The sequence below is a fragment of the Cyrtonyx montezumae genome, unplaced genomic scaffold (assembly GCF_038088225.1).
Source record: "Cyrtonyx montezumae isolate F1298 unplaced genomic scaffold, pur_monq_1.0 scaffold_23, whole genome shotgun sequence".
In the NCBI taxonomy this organism is placed as follows: Eukaryota; Metazoa; Chordata; class Aves; order Galliformes; family Odontophoridae; genus Cyrtonyx; species Cyrtonyx montezumae.
The window spans coordinates 4617064-4639528 of NW_027071970.1; the positions used below are offsets into that span (position 1 = coordinate 4617064).

At 47.7% G+C, this 22465-nt stretch overlaps 1 protein-coding gene across 1 annotated transcript; it reads left to right on the forward strand.

Annotated features, from left to right (window-relative positions):
- Positions 1-809: 809 nt before the first annotated feature.
- Positions 810-12978, forward strand: CRKL (CRK like proto-oncogene, adaptor protein). Its single transcript, XM_065738990.1, has 3 exons — positions 810-1212; positions 3912-4374; positions 12446-12978. The coding sequence occupies exons 1-3, from the start codon at positions 899-901 to the stop codon at positions 12578-12580; spliced, it is 912 nt and encodes a 303-aa protein (XP_065595062.1). The 5' UTR covers positions 810-898; the 3' UTR covers positions 12581-12978.
- Positions 12979-22465: the final 9487 nt, after the last annotated feature.

The window sequence follows — 22465 nt, forward strand, 5'->3', positions numbered from 1 at the left end:
GGACTTCTTCCTTCTCCTTCTTTTCCTTCTTTCCTCCCTCTTCACCCCTCATGCCTTCACCCCCACCCGCACCCCTAAGGGCTTTGACCTCGTCGTCTGGCAACAGCCCGAGGGGAAACTGTGAGCATGTAGGAAAGCATCTAGATCTGGGGTTATCACAGCGGTACGCTTCGTCCTTTAACAAATAAAAACGAATAAAACCCAAATTCCTTAGGAGAGGCAACGCGGGTGCTAATTGAGCTCAGTGAGCTGTGAGGGGCGAGGGGCCCAAGGGCAGGCATAGACACACACCGAGCAGAGCGGCCCCGCGAAGATGGAGGCGCAGCACGGATCCCTCTGTTCCCTCCTTCCCGCGCCGGGCGGGCTCTGAATCCCTCCCGCCCACCGCTCCCCTCACGCCGGCGCGAGCCGCAGCGCGCCTGCGCGGGGCGGTGTCTCCGGAGGGCTCCCATCGCCGGCGCCGCCGCCATTTTGGTTTTCGGCTCTGAGAGAGGAGTGAACCCAGAGGAGAAAGCGGGAGCCCGGCGCTTCGCCCCTCTCCCGTTCCCCCCTTCGTCCGGCGCCGAGGCACCGCAGCGGGATTTCCTCGCCCGCCTTCTCGGGCCGCCGGCCGCCGCCGCTCTTCGCAGTCCGCCCGGGCCTGAGAGAGGCGGGAAGGATGCTGCCCCGCACGCCGCGCCGCTGAGCACATCGGGGCCCTGAGCGCGCCGCGCCCGGCCGGCCCCGCCCGGCTCCCCTCGGGCCTCCGCCTCAGAGGCGCGGGGCTTCCTTCTCCGCACCCCCCGTCCCCGGGCCGCCCATCCGCCGGGCCTTCCCCTCCCCGGCTCTCTTCTTCCCGCCGAGCCTCAGGGCTCTTGGCCTTCTGTCCCCGCTCCGTCGCCCTTCCCCGCCCGGAGCCATGTCCTCCGCCGCCCGGTTCGATTCGTCGGACCGCTCCAGCTGGTACGTGGGCCCGGTGTCGCGGGCGGAGGCGCAGACGCGGCTGCAGGGGCAGCGGCACGGCATGTTCCTGGTGCGGGACTCGTCCACCTGCCCGGGGGACTACGTGCTGTCGGTGTCCGAGAACTCCCGCGTATCGCACTACATCATTAACTCCTTACCCAACCGCCGCTTTAAGATCGGCGATCAGGAGTTCGAGCACCTGCCGGCCCTGCTGGAGTTCTACAAGATCCACTACCTGGACACCACCACCCTCATCGAGCCCGCGCCCAGGTGAGTGCCGCCGCACCCGGCTCTCCCACCTCGGAGCTGCGGTGCCGTGCTGTGCCCGGGGCCCACTGCTTTGGACCGCTTTCTGACATGGGTCTTCCTCGGTGGCCGCCGTGGGTTGTTCGTTGTCATTCTCGTCGGTGTAGTGCATAGGGCCTGTCCTCATGGTGAATATAGGCAGATGCGAAGGCTCCGCGAACATCCCTGCCACCCGGTGTGATTGTCTTGCAGGAGGGTGTGGTCTTGCTTTGTATCAGCCTTCTGGTATTGTCCCTTTGCTAGGAAGGCTGAAAAGCCGGCTCAGAAGTCTTCCCCTCCCTGGCTGAAGCATGGCCTCAGAACTCAGTTGTTCTGTGCTTGCATCCACAGCGAATCCAACAGGTCGTGCTGCTGTGATTCCTGCTTCACCGTGCTCACTGAATCCTCATGCGTTCTAAAACGTTGTTTCCAAAACTTCTAGAGTGGCTTTTCCCCAAAAGAGGGGAAAAGCATTTAGCTCTGTTTGGTTATGGCAGTCTTTGTCTCTGCATATGCATACACTGAGAAAAGCTCTTTTAGGAGGATGGGAAAATGTGACTTGGCTGCGAGCTCATTCTTTGTCCTGCACTCAGTGTGGGGCATACCTGCAGCCTGCATCACTAAACACCTCACCACTAACTCTGGAACGTATTTATTCTGTCCTTTGGACTCCCTGGATAGAACAAGGAGAAAAGCTATTAATGTAGTGGCACAGTAAAAAAAAAAATAAATTCAAATAGCTTCAATTCTAAATTCTGCAGCTTAAGGGATTTCTTTCAGGTTAACAGGTTATTGTGGAGGGGGAATAACATTGAGTTTTAGAATCACAATTTAACGTTGTTATAGTCCAGCTCACAGTCACAATCAGTAAGTTGTCAGAAGTTGACAGTAGCATTAAATTGAAAAACGCAAGTGGTCAGCAGCTTCTGCAGAGCTGTCAGGGGTGGGAGGAGCGCGACAAAGCCTCAGGAGTTCCTAAAGCTGCTGAGAAACCTTCTGCTAGTGGTTGTGCTGTGGCTAAAGAAATGGGTAGGTGACAGATTCCCTCATCCTTCACAGGTGCAGAAACACTTAACTGGAGCTGCCCATGGTTATGTGCACATTTAAACTTACGGACAGTTTGGAGGAAAAAAAAAAAGTCTATACTGCAGTGATCTTCTTGCTCATCTCTGTTCTCCTTAACCCGAGCACTGTCAGACCTTTCTGAAAACAGAAAACCTCATTCTTAGTCATGGATGGCAATGACTTGGCTTTCGTAACTTAAACTTACTTGATTCCACTTGTTCTCTTGGTATTTGTGTCATACCTTGTGTGAAACGTTTCCTGAACATCTCAGTGCCACCTTATTTTCAAGGGTTTCACTGCATGCAGATGTTGGTGGTTCTCAGCACACAGAGCCAGATGGGACCTAGTGTACTGTGAACCAGCAGGCTCTTTTGTAAAGCTGCAGAGGGGGGAGTGGAGGTGGTTATCTGCAGCATAATTCCTGCTCTAAAATCTTGGAAAAACTCAGTGATGTGGTTGATTGTGTGAACTTCTGTTTAAAGGAGACTTTTATATGATGCAAGAGGGAGAAGGAGGGGCAGCACTTCCAGATTTACTTTCTTTAAATTAATGGACTAGATTTAGAAAGGGGTGGACAGGAGTTTCTTTCAGAACTGTTATTGCTAATTCTCATTTCTCTTTAAAATGTGGCATTTTCAGTGGAACATCTCAGGTGCTTGTGCTTTTGAAGGCTGTTAATTCTTCTGACTTCATGAAGTGTACAGACATGGTAGAAAGCAGTGTTGTTTGTGCTATGATCTTTCCAGTGGATGTTAGTTCATGTTTTTTATGGAGAATGTCACTTTATGTTATTAGGTACTTAAATACTCAGGAAAGATGACTACTCTTAAATAGTAATAATCTTTCTTTTGTAACGACCCTTTGAGAGCTGATGTTATGACAGTAAGATTAGGGAGCTTAATTCTGTATCCCTTTCCAGAATGGAAGGGAAATGTATTGTCTCCTAAAAACATAAGAGCTATCTCTGTTCCTAAGCAAAGGAGTTCTTGGTGTTAATGTGACTGTCCCTCAAATCCTGAATATAAACAACAACATTCTGGTACAAAGATGCTCTGCTGCCTACAGAATCAGAAAGCCTGAGGAGTTTATTGTATTCTTCCTTTTTTTCCTTGTTCCCTTTTTTTCTGCTGTGCTCTCTCAAGTCAAGAGTTACAGAATTCTCAACAGAGATGGATGCTGAGGTTAAAGATGGAAATGTGATGAACTGAAGAGGATTAAATAGCCAAGAGCTCCTCCCTAGTCACCCAAAACTTTTTTTTAATATATAATGACCTCTCGTAACTTTAAGCCACAGAGATCTTTATTCTACCCTAACATCTTCACAATAATCCAAAAGAGAGAGTAAAGCAATAGTTAAGGTCTTATTATATCTTTTTTTTTTTTTTCATCTATGATAGATTTTGATTTGATTGGGAAATAATTTAGATACCTAAGTAATTGTTGAGAGCATGAGTTAAACTAATTAAATGCTTCACAGTGCTACCAAGCAGTATTTTGTTACAAAGGTGAATGTAGGTAGTTCCCCTTTAACTGGTGTTCCTAGTGTGCAGCTGGTGGCTAGCTTTGTTACTGGAAATGCCAAACAATAGCTGTTGATAACTGGAACTTCTTAAACTTAGGTACCCAAGTCCACCAATGGGATCTGGATCTGCTCCTACTATGTCCACTGCCGAAGAAAACGTGGAGTATGTTCGGACTCTCTATGACTTTCCTGGCAATGATGCTGAGGATCTCCCATTTAAAAAGGGTGAAATACTGGTGATCGTAGAGAAGCCAGAAGAACAGTGGTGGAGTGCCAGGAACAAGGATGGTCGGATTGGGATGATTCCTGTTCCCTACGTAGAAAAGCTAGTCAGATCTTCTATTGGGAAGCATGGGAACAGGAATTCCAACAGTTATGGTATTCCAGAACCCGCCCATGCTTATGCCCAGCCCCAGACCACAAGTCCCCTTCCCACAGTATCCAGTACACCCGGAGCAGTGATCAGTCCTCTGCCATCGACACAGAATGGACCAGTCTATGCCAAAGCCATCCAAAAGAGAGTACCCTGCGCTTATGACAAGACTGCACTGGCATTAGAGGTGAGTTTCCCTTTTGTTTTCCAGTGATTTTGAAAAATAAACTCAATATTGTTAGTGGCAGAGCTGGTGTGGATGACTTCACGTGGAGTCTGTTTATCTGTGTCAGCAGACTGAAAAGTTCTATTATGTTCTGAAGAGAGATGTATAAAAATTTCTTTATCTATACCACTTCCTTTGAGAAAAGTGACTAAGCTACTGCAGAAGTTAGGCTTAATGCACTGCTGTCTTGCCTATGGAACGGTGAAATATGCTGCAGAATACATCCTTCTGTGGAAGTGCTAGGGAGAGATGATTTTGCTTCTCCTCTTAATCTTGGAGAAGGAAAGGGATGTTTAATTGGTCATTCCAGGCTGAGAATTGAAATAGAAAGGTAAGGACTGCTGATGAATTATTTTATTATATTATATTATATTGAATTATAACAATTATTTTTTCTGATTCTCAACTGTATCATAGAATCATAGAGGTTGGAAGGGACCTCAAGAGAGCGAGTCTAACTGTAGCTTATTGGGTGTGTGGGGGGGGTGAGGGCAGACACTGTTTATAAGAAGCAAGGGAAGCAACAATCTTAGCAAGTAGAAGAGTGGCTTTAAAAATATTTTTGAACTTTTCTTGTTGCCTTTTCTCAGCTTGCAAATGAAAGCTCCTGCCAAAGCTGGCACTTTTCACTGAGATTTGAAAGGTTTAGTTTGTGACTTCTGGTTATTCGTAAAATTTTCCCAAAGATGCCCTCCTGTACAACCTCTACAGGTAACAGAGAGTTGAAAATGAAACGTATCACTGTGTTTTCCTGGAGTCTTACAAAAGCTAGCAGCCTGTCATTTGTGAACAGTGTGTGAAAATTATCATAGGAAGAAAAGTAAATTCTCTGCCAACTGCACTGTATGGAAGATTCCTGCCAAAACTATTCATGCTTCTGAAGAGAGCAAGGCAAGCAGTTGATTTTGTCAGGTTAGCAGTGTGTCATAGAATGACTTCAGGGGACTTGCTTTGCTGCAGGGTAGCAGAATGCTGGGGAGGATGGCTCTCACCAGTGACGTTCTCTTATTCGCTGTTTAGTGACCTAGTTAATCCTGTTGTTTTAGCTGCCCTGATCTACTGGTAGGATTAATTCTCAGTCCAACATGCAGGTTTGAATCGTTTTGATCCTTTAAACTGCTGAAATTCTTTGAAAGATTCTCATGCTGAATTCTAATGGCTTAATACCTCCCGTTTTTTGTCTCCCATCACAGGTATGTTTTGTCCTCCTGTGCAGTCTGTTTTCTTTACAGACTCACCTTGGCCACACTGTGGCTTTTCAGGAAGCTTCAGGTGTAGGATTTCAGGAGCTGATCTATTAAATTTTTTTTAATTGGTCGTTATAGCTTTTCCATCCTTGCACAGGGAGAGTGAGCAACCTCCTTTTACAGTGACTTTTTTTTTTTTGTCCCATGTACTATTTTTAAGAAAGCTCCAGAGTGTTTTCATGATCTTCCTTTCGCTTGAACACCTTTTGCTGGCTCAACCTTGTCAGGGCACTGCATGTCACTTAATGATCCAAACTACTGGAGGTCATAATTAAATGTGGTTGAAAATAATAGGGTTCACTTAGACTACAAGTTTTGTTAAGAGCACAGGCAGTAACTAGTGGGAGGGAAAGAAAAGCTTTTGGGTATGTTTTGGGGAAGAAAGTTAGCAGTGAATAGAATAACAGTACATTACAGTATTCAGCCTCAGTCACAGTTCAGCTTGTGTGGATGAAAACACCTTGGTACAGTTGTACTGATTTTGTAATCTCGTCTAAACTGATACAGCAGTATGAAAGCAGAGTATCTGCTTGCTGGTTCTAGCTTTCTGTGGTCAGCATGCAGACGATGCTTGAAAGAAGCAGAATACCATCTGGAGTAAATAAAGTTGTTGCATAGTAATCTGCTCAGCTTCCTTTTAAGTGGAGAGATGTCATTTCCCAGGGTTCAGCTTGAAAATGGGACAAGCTCTCTGCTTTCATACTGCTGATTGTTGTGTTGTATGCCATTGTTTACATATACTGTCAGAATGTAGGACAAAATAAAGATCTACAGCCCATTAGAGACAAGAAACTTGTTTGGTAAGGAAGGTAAATTTTTTTAAAGGTATCATTTATAAAGTGAATATTCTACTGAAAATCCTTGTTCAAATGTTTGGTAGGATAATGAGGAAGCATTTAACTTTGGAAAAGTTTATAAAATGGGACAGCTTTATGGCAGGCAAGTTTAAGGGTAACTGCCATGTTGTTTTCCCCCATAAGGACACTTGTTAGGAAGCATAGCATTTGTTACTGCTTGGACTTGCTGGACTAACTCTGATACTCATTAATGTGTAAATACTGATTTGATACTGCACTATATGCTCTATTTTTATTATCTAAATTAAAGAGTGAATTATCTTTCCAGAGGCTAAAAACCAGTTTATACTGTTGCTACTATCAGAGTTACTACATACATTGTCTTGAGCATTTCCTTCCAGCAGTGAACCACTAGTGAAGTTTGCTGTGTTTATTTCTAATATTGATGTGCTACTGTAGTCAGTCCAGTTAATTACATTGGCAGTGCAGATTTAACATCTTTAATGAAATGATGGAAGTTTGCAGTTCCTCCCTGCAACCTTTCTGAGTTCTGTTACTGCCGTGTGGAGCATTTCCAGAGGTACTGCACACATGCATAAAAAACCCACTCAATAAAAGCAACAGCCAAGATCTGTTTTCTCTAGTTGTGTGCTGTCGGCAAGAGGCAATTTCCTTCCTTTCTGGTGCTCTAGAGGAAGGAATATGAAGGACAGGGATACAGTGTCCTGTATTTGTTGGAACTAGCCCTCCATGTGACAGGGTTACGTACTGCTCTTCTTCAACCCTGGTTTTCCTTGGGAAAACTAGGAGGGCAACCCCGTGCTCAAGGGTCACACAAGAGAGTGCTTTGAGAAGGTGATGAGTTTTGTAAGAGCGGAGATTACTGGCACTGTTCATGCAGTACAGTCTGCCTTCAGGTTTCTCAGCATTAATAATCTGTAGTTGTGCAGCCAGCCTGATGGCAGTAATATACTAATGAAGCTTTGTCTTAAGACGGTGCATGATGTACAGGTTTAAGTGCCTGGCAGCCCAAGACCTGGTGCATTCTTCCGCAGAGCAGCAGCTGATGTGTTGGTGGTTGAGTACTCCTTGCTTGGATCTACACAACAAAGTTCTTCTTGTCTAGCAAAGTCAGTAGCAAAGCTATGGGTAGGTAATTCCCTTTAAGGGAAGCTGTAAAGGCCAATTCAGATTGTGAACAATAAATTCCCTATATAAAACGGAGTGGAATAACTTAAGGAACCAGAAAATGGGAGAGCAGCAGCAGCTGCCACTCTTTGGTCTGCCAGGTGACTAAACAGCAGTTCCTACCATTATTTGCAGTGCTTGTGGGATATTGGTCATACACCATTCTGAGGGCAGCAGCAGTCCAGGAGTTCACATCCGGATTTGGAATATAGGGAATCTTAAGACTATTTTTTCTATACGTACACAGAGTTTCATTATATAAGAACTGTTAGAAAAATAAGTGCCTTTTTTTTCCTCTGCACCTGTGCCAGCATTGTATAGTATTAAGCAGCTTGATCTGTGCATCTGTATCAAACATATAGATGCCTTCAGTTCCTAGCATGGAGTTAAGGTTTCACTGAAACGTATTGGTGAAGTGAATATCTGTTGGCCACAGTTACATAACTGACACCATATTTCTCCTGAGCTTGTTGAAATTAGGTTACAGGTAACTTTTCCTCTTTATTTTAAAGTAGAGACAAGTAGGGCAAAATGTGCTTGTAGTAGAACTTCCTTAATTAGGAAATTAGGTTGCTCCTATCACTTGACAACAAGCATAGTGCTTTTCTTAGCCAAGGAAATCTTGTATTCCTGTGTTAAATATTAAAATGCATCTAACTACAAGGATGTCTGTTTTGCTTAAATTATACAAGCATAGATCCTGGTTTTCAAAGTTGATCATGGAGCTTTATTTCTGAGAGCTATTAATTGAAAATGATGCTGGTGGCAGGATTTCTGTGTCTGTGCTGACAGGTACTGACTTTCCAGCGTGCTACATCAGAAAATGCAGCTAACAGTTACATTGGAGATGGTGTGCACTTGGTATCTTTGTGACCTCCTTTTCCAGTCAATTTGTTCCCATTGTGACTGCATTCAGTGCCTTACAGTGCAGAGCACCTTCACACTCAGAACTGATTGCAGTGTTAATTTTCAGATGAAACTGAAAGCAGTAGGGATAAACTAGACAAGTTCCTGTGCTAAAGCTGTCGCTTGCATGGCTCAGGAACAGTCCCCCATTGAAGCGTTGTGCTCTCCAAATTCCTTACAGTCACAACATGCTTAGCAGGAGACAGGCTGTCATAATTGAATGAAAAGCTGTGCTTTCTTGTACTACAACCCCAACTCTGCTCTTCAAGCATAGGTACGACAATTGCCAAACAACATGACTCGGTTCCTAGATGAGGCTAGACTAACTGCATCTAGGCCAGCAGCATTTCTCTGCTGCCCTTTGACCTGTTCTCACATCTCCAGAATGGACTTTCCTCAGGTCTGAATGACTTGATGCTCTGGTTTGGGCAATTTTGGGCAAATACCAAGCATGGAAATTAGGGTAACAGAGGTGTGTTATCAGCTTTTTGGTTTCCTCGGTCTTCCAATATCTGGAGCTTCAGAGTCTTGTTTTGTCCTGCTTGTAGTTCAGCCAAACTCTGCTTTCTTTGTTTAGCTTTATGTCTTTTGGGGACAGTGTGATTTCAAATAATTTAGTTGCTGGAATATCTGTAGAACGTGCTAAATTAGCTGCCTACGTGACACAAATGGCATGCAGGAAACCTTTCCAGTGTATGAATCAGCTTCAAATGGAGACAGGTATGGAAGAGTTTAGAGTGAATGAAGTAAGCTTTCTGACTGGCATATTCCACAACTTGCATTCCCCCGGGGCTTTGAATTCATGCTGTAACAGGGACATAATGAAAGGATGCTATCTCAAATGCATTTTGATTTTTATCATTAGGGTGGAACCACATGGCTGCATTTCAGAAGTATTACTCACGTCAGCAGTTGCTGCTTCCATGCAGTGATGCTGGCATACTTTACAAGTGAATTACTTATCTGAGGGATGCTGACACTAAGGAAGTGTTATCCTCATTTACAGATAAGGGCTCATGAGCTGTCCAGAATCGTACAGGAAGTTGGTGGCAGCAGTGAGAATAGAACCAGATCTCCTGACTGTCCTGTTCCTGATCATAAGACAGTCCTTCTGTCTGGGCTGAAACGCTCTCTAAGAGCAGCAGCATGTTAAATAATTTTCATGCAGAATCACACCTCAGCTGATCACACTGTAGAGCAGGGGGTCTAAAGGGAATGTATCAAATACTGTGCTTAGTGTTTGGGGAGGGGAAAATGCACAGAGGGACTGCTTGACCAGATTCTTTCAGATATTGCTAATCCAGAGCTCATTAACGTGGATCCAGCAATTACTTGGTCATGACATCAAGGTTCCTTGCCCAGAACCTTGTTTCAGCATGCCATTGCATTTCATCTTTATAAGGCAACTGCATTTTGTTTAAAACCAGCCTGGTGTGAGAGGGCATCCAGCTGTCCCTGGTATATGACAGGATACTTTGAGAGCATTTCCCAGCTACTGTTCCTTTAACTGCCACTTGAGATCCCTAGCAGCCCCACCAGCCCAGCAGTCTGAAGAACCTCTTGCATTGTTGATCTATGTGGTGCTTTATTGAAAGGTGATACACTCACTGTATTTTTAAGTTTTTGCTCAGCTGAAGTCAGACTTCCAAAGCCCATTCACACCATAGAATCAGACAAATTGAAGGATATTTTTCTAGGCCTTCTGCACAGACTTTGGATGGAGCCCTGCAACACATGAACAGAATTAAATCTGGCTCAGAGAATGTGAGTCCATGTGTTTCTTTGGCTCTGTGTACTACTGTTGTGGGTTTTTTTTCCATTAATAAATTAAAATGCTTCCAGGTGAATTGTTTGTGGTGTGGTGCAAGTGCAGCTTCCTGTTAGGTGCTGACTTGTGATGAGTCTTCTTAAATTTGAGTCTGAAAGCTGGAACTCAAATCTGTCTCAAAAGTTACTTAACTCAATGTTACTCTGCTGGATTTATTTATAGATGTTATCAGCCTTTTCCTAAAGAGGCTTCTGTTAGGTTCCTGTTTAAGCCGTCTTGTTACTATATAAAGCTTTCTCTAGACTTTCCATTGAATGAGAAGTCAGACAAATTGTCCTTTTTCTCAAGCACACCATCAAGGCAAGCTGCAGCATTCCAAGAAGAGATGAAAACCAGCCACACTGATGCTGCAGGAGCGTGCTAACTCTCGGGCAGTGTGTAGCTACTTGTAGGAAATGCAGCCTTCAGCTCTGAGGTTATGAGCAGCACACAGGAAAATGACAATTTAAAGTCTCACAACTATCACAGAAACGTATGGGTGTTCACAGGGGATTTTCCTCTCTGGAAAGTACAAGGTGAAGATTGTTCCATGTGTGACATGCAGAACGTCAGTGGGAAGTGGAAAAAACCTACAAGTAGAGATAAAAGCAGGGTGAGGGGGCAGGGGCAAACACATTTAATTAATGGTTGCATCCTAACACACAGCATCGAGCTTACATTTCTGAGAAACTCAGAGCTGCCCAGTGCTGAGTGACGGCCAGAGTTCACTGTAACACCTTAAGCCTCACTTAAGGTTCAGAATGATTCTGAGCGGTCTTCAAAGAACAAACACACATTGCAGCAATGGTAACTGGTTTCAGTGGGCTCTAGTGATGTGTTACTAAAGTCAGCTTTTTCCTTTGATGGAAGATGCACACCTCTTAACTGCGAAGTTTTACACTAAAGTCCTTTACCAAGGACCTGCATCAGTTCTCCATGTTAACACATACAAATTGTTACACGTACTATGGCAGTAAATTAATGCAGTTTTTCCTTCAAGAAGATCACAGCCCGTTACCTCCAGAGCTTACAGAAGCAGGCTGCAGATCTGAAACCCAGCTGCACAGCACTTGGTCCTCATTTGGGGAAGGACCTTCTGAAGTGCTCCCCATTGGTTATAGTGTGGTTCTACCTCTTGTGACCTTAGCTATTAGCTGCTAATGTCACTTCTCTAATATTTACTATAGTTACCACATAGATGCAATTAAGTAAACAGGAAGGGAGGTGTAGTTAGAGAGCTGCTGCAACAGGCCACAAGCTCAGCTCTTCTGAAGCAGTTCAGGGAGAAGTGACTGTGTAGGTAGTCCTCAGCACTGCCCGAGGTATCAGTCTGCTCTGTGAAGTAACCTAATTCAGATTAAACGCAGGCACTGAACATTTGTCACTTGAGCTGATGGTTTGGGGTTTTTTTGCTTGCTCATAGCTCAGCTCTGCTTGTCTTTGGCCAAATAGGAAGAGACACAGCTGTGATAGGAAAGGCTTGACAAGTCATTGTTCCTGTTTCAAATTCTTTGACAGGAAGTGGAGGTGAAAGCAACAAGCCAAGCTCGAATTTGTGCATCTCATACTTGGGATGAAGTGTTTGAGAATGCTTTTGTCTGCTTTGGAAGTGTATCAAGTTTAGAGAACTAAATCAGTTTCTTAGAGCACAATAGCCAGAACTAGAACTTTGAGTATTTTTGCTACAGGAATCTCTTTGAAAAAAGAGCATTCTTCCATGAAATAAACCTCCTAATGCTAAAAATGAGTACTGTGCTCTTGTGAATGCATGTTGCATCTCATTACCCATGGTAGCTTTAGTGATGTCAGCCCCTCCAAGCTAAATATACTGTAGCATGATGAAGTAAGCTTCTCTACAGGAAAAGGTGTGGCTCAGCAATTTATTGCAACATGTAAATATACATTTAGTTAAGTTTTTCCAAAAAGGGTGCAGACTTCCAGCAACCAAGCATTTGCTTAAGTTAAATCAGAATAACTGCTTTCCCTCCAAAGGTATTTTTTAAATTATGAAGTTGTATTATTATTCTTTGACTTGTATCAAAGTGAGATTCTTGTCTGTGCTAACTGGTGTTTCTTTAATGGTGCAGGTTGGAGATATTGTGAAGGTGACAAGGATGAATATCAACGGGCAGTGGGAAGGAGAAGTCAACGGGAGAAAAGGGCTCTTCCCATTCACACATGTCAAAATATTTGACCCTCAAAACCCAGAGGAGAGTGAATGATTCCCATGATCTGATTCTACACTGTTGCTTCCCTTTCCTGGCTCTCATTAGCGTTGTTTGAGGTGGGATGATGGCTAAATGGCACATTGCTAGCATTGCCCATTTTTCCAGCTTGCTGCAGTTTGACAGTTCTTTTAATACACATTTGGAATACATGCAACTGAAGTCACTGCCTGACCTTCATACCATAGATACAGCAACCAGAATTTGGTTTCACTTTTAAAACTGTATTGGGCCTTAAGCTGGAGAAGACTGAAGCATACAGGTATATAGCAGACAAGCATGGGAAGAAAACCTTTCCTCTTGAGACTTCCATGGACTTGTTCTGGCCTGCTCAGTAGGAAGAGCCCTAACCTTAGAGAAAACATGCGACTCATATGTTACTGTCCAACAAAAAGCAACAACAAAAATGCAATTTTAGGACTGAAGAAGACTTAGTTTTAAGAGAACCTGCCCTGAGGTTACTACCATTTACAATGATGGTCTCTTTCAAGGACATTAATTGAAGCTTATGTATTCTAAGCAGTTGCATTAGAAGCTGCTCATTTCTGTTAACTCTTAAGCTTGTTGTTGACCTCCCTGAAAGTGTGTGTTAAATACAAATAACCATTGATTGAGCTGCATTGAAGCTGAGGCATTTATTTATAAGGAAATTTAGGAGGGTTTCATACTTGTGACCCATTTTTGACATACTTAAAAGTATTGCTGTTGATTTTGCAAGCACTAACTGTAGTAATTGAGTTTTAAAGGGAGATACTTTGGCCTGGTTTACACAGAGCCCTTCTGCAGTGTTGGAAATAATTTTACTAACATAGTAGTGCTTGTCACCAAGCTGATACTTGGTAGGCAAATGGATCAGATTGCCATGGCATGAAGGAGTACAAAAGGAATGGGACAGAAGACCTTGGTAAATATTGATCAAATCCTATTATTTAAACACAGATCTCTTACACCCATTTCTCTGCAGTGTCCTTTATCACTCCCAAGTTTCCTGGCTATGCCCACCCCAACCAGCTGAAGACTCCTCTTTGAATACAGTACCTTTTTCCTCCAGGGTGTCCCCCCATTGCTGTGCTCCTCTTCCAGGACTGCTTTCTTCTTTCTTTTTTTACCCTCCTATCACAAATCTTTTGCATGCTGCAGTTTTTACCCTTCCAGAACAGGTGGCTCTGGCTTACATGTGCCCAAGGTCCCTCCTACTCCCAGCATCCTCTAGGAAATGGTTCATTGGAGTCAGCTGCCAAGGCTTTCACCTGGGAATTAATGCGGAGGCTGGAGGAGCCCACACGGGTGTCTGTTATGGGTATAGCTTTCTCTGCCCTCTTCTGTACATAAGCTGTACTGTTGTAATTGCACCTTTGGTAGGGAACGATGTGGCTGTAGCTATGTGAGTATTACTGATGTCACACAGGGCAAGTCCTCAGCCTGTGTACAGGTCACAAAAGCTTAGGTACAGCAGTTATCTTCTGCCTTCTTTAAATGTGTTTTCTAGGTGAACTGGAACGTGTATTTTAAATGATTTGAGCACCGATTTAACAGAATGCAGCCTGGGTAAAGGAACACATCCGCTGCAGAAAACCAGGAATATCTGACAGGAAAACAGTAGTGCCCCAATGGTTCATTTTTCAACATCTGAAGCTGTCTGTTGTAGCAAAAAGAGAAACTTCAGGCACTGCAGAACCTTCCTGCTTCTTGCAGATGTCAGCCGGTATCGTCTTCGGTTCCAGTGCGTTTCCTTGTTGACTGTGTCACTTGATCCTCGAAGGAGTACATTTGTTCTCACTCATCTGAAAGTGCCGTGAGGTCCCTGAATGGAAGACACTGAAGAAGTGTAAAAGTGGCATTTCCAGCAGGAGATGTAAAATGCTGTGGTGTGTGGTTTTTAAAGAAGCCCTCGGTTCATCTGTTAGTTATCTGTTGTAGTATTAATCAAGTGGCTGACAGTCTAGAAGTTCTTGTAGAGCATTTTACTACCAGATTAACTGTGAAGTAGAGTAGCATTGACTGAAGTGTTTGGTGCTGTAAGAGTAATCCTTGACAATAGGCATCGACAGTTTGTCTTGCAATGAAAAGCTATGCAGCTCTCTGAACTAAAGGAGGTCGTGAATTTCTGTGCCCCAGCTCCACCTGTACATTTACTACATGGATTGTACTACTGAAAGTCACCTTGTGAACAGCAGTGGCACTGAGCTCAGTGCTGCAGAGAAATCTGCCTTCAGCCGTGCCCTCGGTACGGGCAGCTCTTCTGAAGACTGCTTGTGGAATTCCTCCTTTGCATGTCCCAGTCCGTAAATAAATACTGTGACATTTGAGACCTTGAGCACAGCTTTTAACCTGTTGTTTTTTCACGACAAACAGCGTCCTGCCTCATCCCCCGTGGGATAAGGTGTACGCCGTGAGCACAGGCGTCGCTTTAGGTTTCACTGTGTTCTGAGACGCAGAAAAGCAGAAGATTTTTCCTTCAAAACTATGCAAACACGGTGTGTAGTGGCATCCGATGCAAAGAGCAGAGCCCTCACCTTGCTGTGAATTTCGGGCCCCAGACGAGCAGTGTTTCCCCGTCCCAGCGGCGCGGTTCGGTGACGTTGGGTGCTTGAAATGCAGCATGCTGCCCAGCCCCCGCTGACGGTAAACTTGCTTCAAAACGTCTCTGCCATGTTCCTCTGCCAGGTATTTTCATGCAAAGACTGCACCTGCTCGTGTGTGTTCTCCTCTGAAGGACTGTCTGGCTTCTCTGTCTCTCGCTGCCGTTCTGTACGAGGGCTCCCACACGAGGGCCTGAAGCCCTCCGTGTATCCGTACTGCACAGCGTGACTGTGAGCTTCACGTGAGCTCCACTAACAGCTCGTGCTTTCCAACCAGCAGCTGGGCTCAGGCCGTGGCTCAGGCTGTGGCTCAGGCTGTGGCTCAGGCCGTGGTGCCACACTAGCTGTCCATCACGAAGGGCTCTCACTGCTGCTCTGCTTCCCGCTGTGTGTACGTTCACGAGGCCGCTGACCGGTCTGAAAGTGTCCATGGGAACTTCTGATCGGTGTCCATCACTGGATAAGTGCTAATTTAATTCATGATTGTTTACAAATTGGAACGAATGAGCAAAAGGGAACATCCTGTTTGGGGTGGGGCTCTGAGGAGCCCGAGTGTTACCTTTGTAAAGGGACAAACAGCATTCCTTGTGCCATTTCACGTGCCTGTCAAGTAATTCTTTTACACGATGTTAACACCCTGGGACCGAGTGGGCTGCCTTTGTTTTCTAGTGAAGTTTTGGAGCATTTTTCCTCAGTACCCACATTTGAAGGTGAGAGCTGCCTGGAAGAGCTGCCTTCAGGGAGCAGGGAAGCGCCCTACAGCTGTGCTCTTGGTTTGGTAAATGCTTTTGAGACGAGGATACGGTAACTGCAGTGGGAAAGGTGGCCTTGTATTTGAGACAGTCTTCACTGTGTAAACTTTAAAACACAATATGTAATTTAAAGACCGTGAACTTCAGGCAATAATATTAAAGTGTAAGCTTTTAAAGTTTATTTTGGGGATCACAGCTTGTTTTATTTTTTGTGCTACAAAATTAACAGTATTAAATGAACTATATTCTTAGAATACACGGAGTGTCTTTTCTTAAGATTAGTGCCTTTTTGATTTCATACTCCACAGAGCTGGTCCCAACATCAAGCCACTGTTGTTTTGTTTTTTTTTCCAGTGCCCTGCTTGTACAGTCTCAATAAAAGTTGCCTCAACTTCCAGTATCCGTTGTTTTGAGTCTCGAAGCCCCGGGTGAGGAGTGCCAGTGGGAGTGGGGTGGGCAGCAGAGCTGCAGCCACCAGCAGTGCTCCCACGTTCCCTCCTCGCCGTGCTGCAGCACAGTGCCACTGAAGGCACAGCTTCCTTCCCCATACCACCCCGCGGTGCTCTTCCCATCACTGTCCTCAACTCTGCACGTTTCGCTTTTGCTGTGACCCTGCATACCCTTTAATTTTGCTTTTTGTCTGAGTAAACGTGGAGCAGCGCAGGGGGAACATGGGGCACCAGAGCCCCCGCTGACGGCGTCAACATGAGATGTCACGAACTGCTGCTTTGGCAAATCGAGCACACAAAGTCCTTCTGCCTTTCTCCAGTCATTGCAAATTAAGAATGGAGATAAAGCTACAACTTTTTGTTCTCAGTGTTTGGGATTGTGCAGTTACATCATCACAACAATGGTTCTGAAACTTGAACTGAGCCACGTAGGAGAAAGAAAAAGATACTGAGGAACATCAGGCTCTTAGATGCTGCAAGGCAGCAGTCCTAAAGCTTGCACCGTGTCCCTGGACTCATCACAGCGCAGTGTTGAGTCCGTGTTCTCTGACACACAGCTGCCCAGGGCAGCAGCTCACGCTGGCTTTGCTTGGGGCTTGGCTGCACACCAGCTTTCACTACCACTGAGCTGAGTTAGGTCAGCACAAACAGAAGGCAGCAGAGGCCTTGAGCTGAGCACGAGCTCTGTGGAATGAGCAGGGCTGACCCCTCTGTCACCCTCATTCAATTCAAAGGTTTCCTTTCTGAACCAATGCCATAGTAAGACACTCCGTTATAGATTCAGCCAGGTGGAAACCTGCTTGAGCAAGTACACCTGGAAACACCACGATAAAATGCTGTCACAGCGTATGAATAGTTTTACTTTAAAAAAAAACACATTATTTCCAATAACCAGGGCAATCTGCACACAGGACAGCTCCTGTCTGCAGTCACAGCGGTGATGACTCACCTTGAGCAGCTGTAGTGGGTTCTGTCCCACACTGTGTCCTCTGCTCCTTTTTTAGAGCTATCAGCTGCTCCCGCAGCAGCTGCTGAACCACAAGTCTCAGCTCAGTGTATGAAGGTACAGCAGTTCCAATTTCAGGTTACCTTCATACCCTGAGCTGCAAAGTGTGACAGTCGCTGTGCAGACAGCTGAGCCGCCCCGAGCAGGACAGGCGTGCAGCGAGGAGGAAACCATCACAGCTGCCCCAAAGAGATCCTCCTGCTCTGACGTGTGAGCCCAGAGCCGCTGCCTTCAAGCAGAAGTTGCATCAACCACACAGCTCGTTAAGGTGTGCTGTTACACGCCCGCCTGGGATCGGTCAGCAAGCACTGCTCCCGCAGGACCGCCCTCTCCCTCAGTGATGGGGGACCCCAGCGCCCACCACGGACACTCAGACCCATTTCTGCTCTCTGGGGCACGACCCACGGGCACTACAAGCTGAGCTGCTGCCACTGCTCGGGGCCTCAGCTCCCGCAGGACGCAGCCTCACCTGCAGAGTGCCTGCCGTGCTGCTGGAGGGGGACAGGGGTGAGTGAGAGGCAGCCAGGAACTGGCACGGCGCTCTCCTCAGATGACCTTCCCGGCACCTGCTTGCTTCATTCCGGGCGTTTGTAACCGGAGCCCTCCCTGCACACACCAGTACTCTCACCCGCACCGAACAATTGGGATCAGAGCTAAATCTGGGGCGCCCGCAGGGACCCAGCTCCTGCTTTGTACATCCCGGCTGGTCCAACAAGGGCAACTGAAAGTCAGCACCGAGTAATCCTTCACTTGTAACCATGCATTTGGTCAGGAATTTAAGAACTAAAGCGCAAGAGAAAGCGGGACTCTTCAGTGACTGTCAGCACTCCTGTGGTGTACACTGTTTCCAGTCTGACCATCCACTGAACCCCACGGAGGCTGAGGCAGGAAGAGCTCTGCTCACACTCAGGGCACAGCAGTGATGGTTGTGTGCGTAGCTCTGCCTTTCTCAGCCCCAGAGATGCAGCTGATGCAGGAGGAGTGAGTCAGAGGAGGGACTGACAGAAGTGAACAAGAGGATGTGGTTGGAAAGCCCCGGTGCTCAGCTCCCATTATTCCTCCTGCACACTGCCCTCAGCAGCCAAACCCTGCCACGACAGCCCCAGGATGCTCCCAACCTGCCAGGTCTGGGAGTGCACCATCACTACATGTAACTTGTTATTAAAAAAGCATACAGAACAAATTCACCCCCTTCTTCCATCACTGTGAAGCACCTCAGGTAATGCACGAGCCTTAGGGCTCCTACCTGTGCCTGGACCCCAACCCCACGGTTCTTCCATTATATTCTGTCACTCCACTGGTTTGATCTGCGTAAGGAGGCAGGTCAGGGAGCTCTCACTGGGACTTCCATTTGCTGAATCTGTTTCTGAAATGTGGATTGCCTCTTTTTTGCATGTATGAGCAGTGATACCATTAAGCAACCGACCTTGAAGAGGAACAGCTTTTCTCTTCCCAGGTAACGCAGCTGAGGAGCAGTGGATTGTGGCTCTGTTGGCAGTGACGGCCGCTGGGCTGGCATCCTGGGCACCCCTCCCAGAGCAGCACCTGGCACAAAGGCAATGCAATTCATCTCAGTGGGGCTTCATGTCAGAAAAAGCCATAGCCTTCAAAGACTGAAAACCTCCCACTGCCCCAACTGCCTTCAGGAGAGGGAAATTCCAGGGGGAATCTAGATTTCCCCGCTAGAAATTGCACCCAGGGTCTGGGCATGGGACACCTCAACGTGGGGGGAGTCTGCCTCTGACAAAGGCTCAGATTGGCTCAGGTCGGGGTTCTGCTGGACAGGTTAACACAGGGCTGACCAACACAAGCAGTGCGCTGTCACCAATGGAAACCTGCAGCCATGGCACACGGCAGGGCGTGCCCCAGGAACAGCACCACGGTTACTTCCAGCACGCAGCAGCAGCTCCTGCCTGTACAGGTGCCCACCTCCATCAGAACAGTTGGCAGGGACCACCAGATGGAGGCAGAGGTGATGGGATGGAAACGGCTCTGACTGCAGCGTGCTGGGTTTGTGCTGCTTGGCGCTGGCAGCTCGCAGACCTTCACAATGCCGTGTTATCAGCACAGGCCTACATTTACATAGACAAAAATAAAGACACATGGGGAAGCAGCCCAGGAGCAGAAAGTTTGCACAGCCCTTGTCAGGGCACTGAAGATTTAGGACTTTCAGCCACCAAACATGCAGGACTCGTGCCTCCCTTGCTGCAGTGGCCTCATTTCAGCCTCACGTCGCAGTCCTGCAGCCCTAAGGCAGTGGCACAGAGACAGCTACAGAAAACGGAGGGGAGTGGAGGAAGGAGAGAGCATACCTGGAGAAGGACGGGCAGCTCAACCCCTCCCTGCAGCCCAATGCTCCGTGGGCTCTGCAGCCATCACCCAGAACACAGCCTTACATCTCCGTGCCTCCATGAGACAGTCCCTGCTGGAAGCATGTCAGGGCACTGCTGGGAGACAATCCGCAGCACCGGGAGCCACCCTGGGATCTGCTGACACCGCACCCCGCTGCAGCTGGCTGCATTCCCCTTGCCCCACCACTAAAGCTGCGTGCTGACACTTGCTCACCTGGGAACGGGACACAGGGCTCTACCCAGCGAGGAAGGAGCACAAAGCCGCGCTCGGCTCCCGCGGTCACTGGGTGGCACTGTGTCCCCGTCACCGCAGTAAGACGAGCTCGGAGTGATGCTGGGAGCCCTGCGCCCGACCATCCCGACACCACAGCCCCGTGTCAGAGCCCTGCGGGGACGGCAGCGCTCGGTGCACATGAGCACCTTCTTCCCTTCCCTTCCCTTCCCTTCCCTTCCCTTCCCTTCCCTTCCCTTCCCTTCCCTTCCCTTCCCTTCCCTTCCCTTCCCTTCCCTTCCCTTCCCTTCCCTCCCCTTCCCTCCCCTTCCCTCCCCTTCCCTTCCCTCCCCTCCCCTTCCCTTCCCTTCCCTTCCCCATTACTGATCCTGCCCAGCTGTATAGAAAAGCAACCGCGCACCGCAGGGACCGCTTCACCAGAGAACTGTGAGCTCATCTCCATCCAGCACCGGGATGGATCGAACAAACTGAAGTGGTATTTTACTGCCGAAGTGTAAAACATGAGAGTAAACAAGCACCGAAGTGCTACTGATCATTACAAGCAGATGGGAGCACACTGACTGCCTCCAGCTGCGAGGTGCCACCGCTGCGCTGCCGAAGCCCCATTGAAATTGGAAACCCACGGCACCATCTGGGAGGCGCAGCCACACGTAGCCCTCCATTCAGGGCTGCAAAGAGCTGGGCTGTGCTCCTTGCACAACCCCGGGCGCAGCCAAGGAGCAACACTTGCTCCAGCACAGTCACTTCTGTGTGGCTGTGGCTGAGAAACAGCTCAGCCCTGAGCTCAGCCTCTCACGTGGACGGGGCTTTGCACCTTCATCCCCATCCTCCCACACCGCTGGGCACAGCCCGGCGCTGCGTGGGGCTGCAGGATGCGCCGGTAGCTGGGGAGGAGATGCAAATGGCACAGGAGACTGCTGGAAAAGCAGAGAGACAGACGGATGTGTTTACACTTCAAAGGCAACAGGGCCCTGTGAGGCTTTCAGGGATACGCACAGATCGATAGACTCCTTTTAAACCCCGAGCACATTTGCTCAAGTGTGAGGCAATTAGTCCCCGAGGACGCATGCAGGGCAGGCCCATTAACAGCCACAGGGGCAGGATGGAGTGAAGGTAGGAAACGTGGGGCACAGCTCCACGTGAGCCCATCAGCCTGCGGGCTGCAGGCTGCCCTCAGCTTCAGCCCCAGAGCAGCAGCCAGGCCGGCTGTGTGCGGGCAGGAGGGCAGCTGTTCTGCACAGCACTACCCTGTGGCATCGGGAGAGCAGAAGTGTGTCTGCAGGGCTGGAGCACAGCCTGGGCACTGGCACTCCAGGCTCGTTTCTTTTAGTGACACTGTCACTCATCCTGCCCCTAAGGGCAGCACAATCACCATTCAGCACAACGCTGAGCACGTCCCTGTGGCAAACAGGGTGCTGTGGATACCTCTGCTGCTCAGCTGCCTGCTGTTCTCACCCCCTGAGTCTTACAGCTGGAGATGCCCCGAAGGGCCGACTTAACATTTCCTGAGTCAGAATCTCATTCCACCCTCATCTGAATGCTGCTGGCTGTCTGAGCTGCTCTGAGCAGTTCACCCTCTCCAGAGCCTCTTCCAGATGGCAAGGCAGAGCCAAAGCCAGACTGCAGAGAGCATCCTGCACTGCTGTGAGGCCCGCAGCTCAGCACCGCAGGAGCAGCAGTGCCAGCACACAGGGGGCACAGACAGCTGACCTGATCCACACCCTGTGCCCAGCTGAGTGGCTGTGCTGTGCCTCCCTGTGCTGCTAGCTGCCCTCTCTGATTCTCCTTTCCAGACGTGCAACATTTTCCCTCTTCAGTAAAAATCAGGAAGATATACAAATCTCAGCATGCCCCCAAAGAGCTGTAGGGGATGGAGATGAAATCCATCCATCACACTCACCGAGCAGGGCACCGTCTGGGCAGGAACACTGCAGTCACACACCTGCACATACAAAGAAAAAAAGCAGAGCATTACAGAAGCGTCAGAGGCAATTCAGCACCCTACAGCAAAGTGCCATAAAACTAACTCACATGACTTGGAAAAACAAAAAAGGAACATCACTAAATCAAGCAGAGCAGCACACATGGTGACGGGCTGCTTATCATGGCTGCGGGGCCTCTTGTTACCACTGCATGAAAGAATTGCTTCACACTTGTTTAAAGTTTTGTCTAACACTGCTGCTCAGGCCCAGAGCTCGATACTTCAGCAGTGGTTCTGGGCAGTGCACTCTGTGCTGCAGGGAGCACGGGTTGTGGAGGAGAAATGCTTTTCCAACTTGCTTGGCATCCTGCTGAGAGCCTGCAAGCTGCTGTTACCCGTGCCTGGCTTTCTCTTGCTGGCTGCAACCCCAAGAAACCACACTTACACCTCATTACAGCTCTACAAAGCACAGCAGCTAAACCAGCTTACCTGGAGCCATAGGAGCCCACCAGGAGTGCGCCTGCTTCTCCCAGCTGGGAAACTGAGAGCTGAGCCCTGGAGAAACAGGCAGAAACTGGCACAACACACA

Bases quoted from the DNA above. Each gene is read 5' to 3' on its own strand.
- CRKL (XM_065738990.1), top strand. From the start codon at position 899: ATGTCCTCCGCCGCCCGGTTCGATTCGTCGGACCGCTCCAGCTGGTAC. The intron at 1,213-3,911 runs GTGAGTGCCGCC...TCTTAAACTTAG, and splicing joins CTCATCGAGCCCGCGCCCAG to GTACCCAAGTCCACCAATGG. The intron at 4,375-12,445 runs GTGAGTTTCCCT...TTAATGGTGCAG, and splicing joins AGACTGCACTGGCATTAGAG to GTTGGAGATATTGTGAAGGT.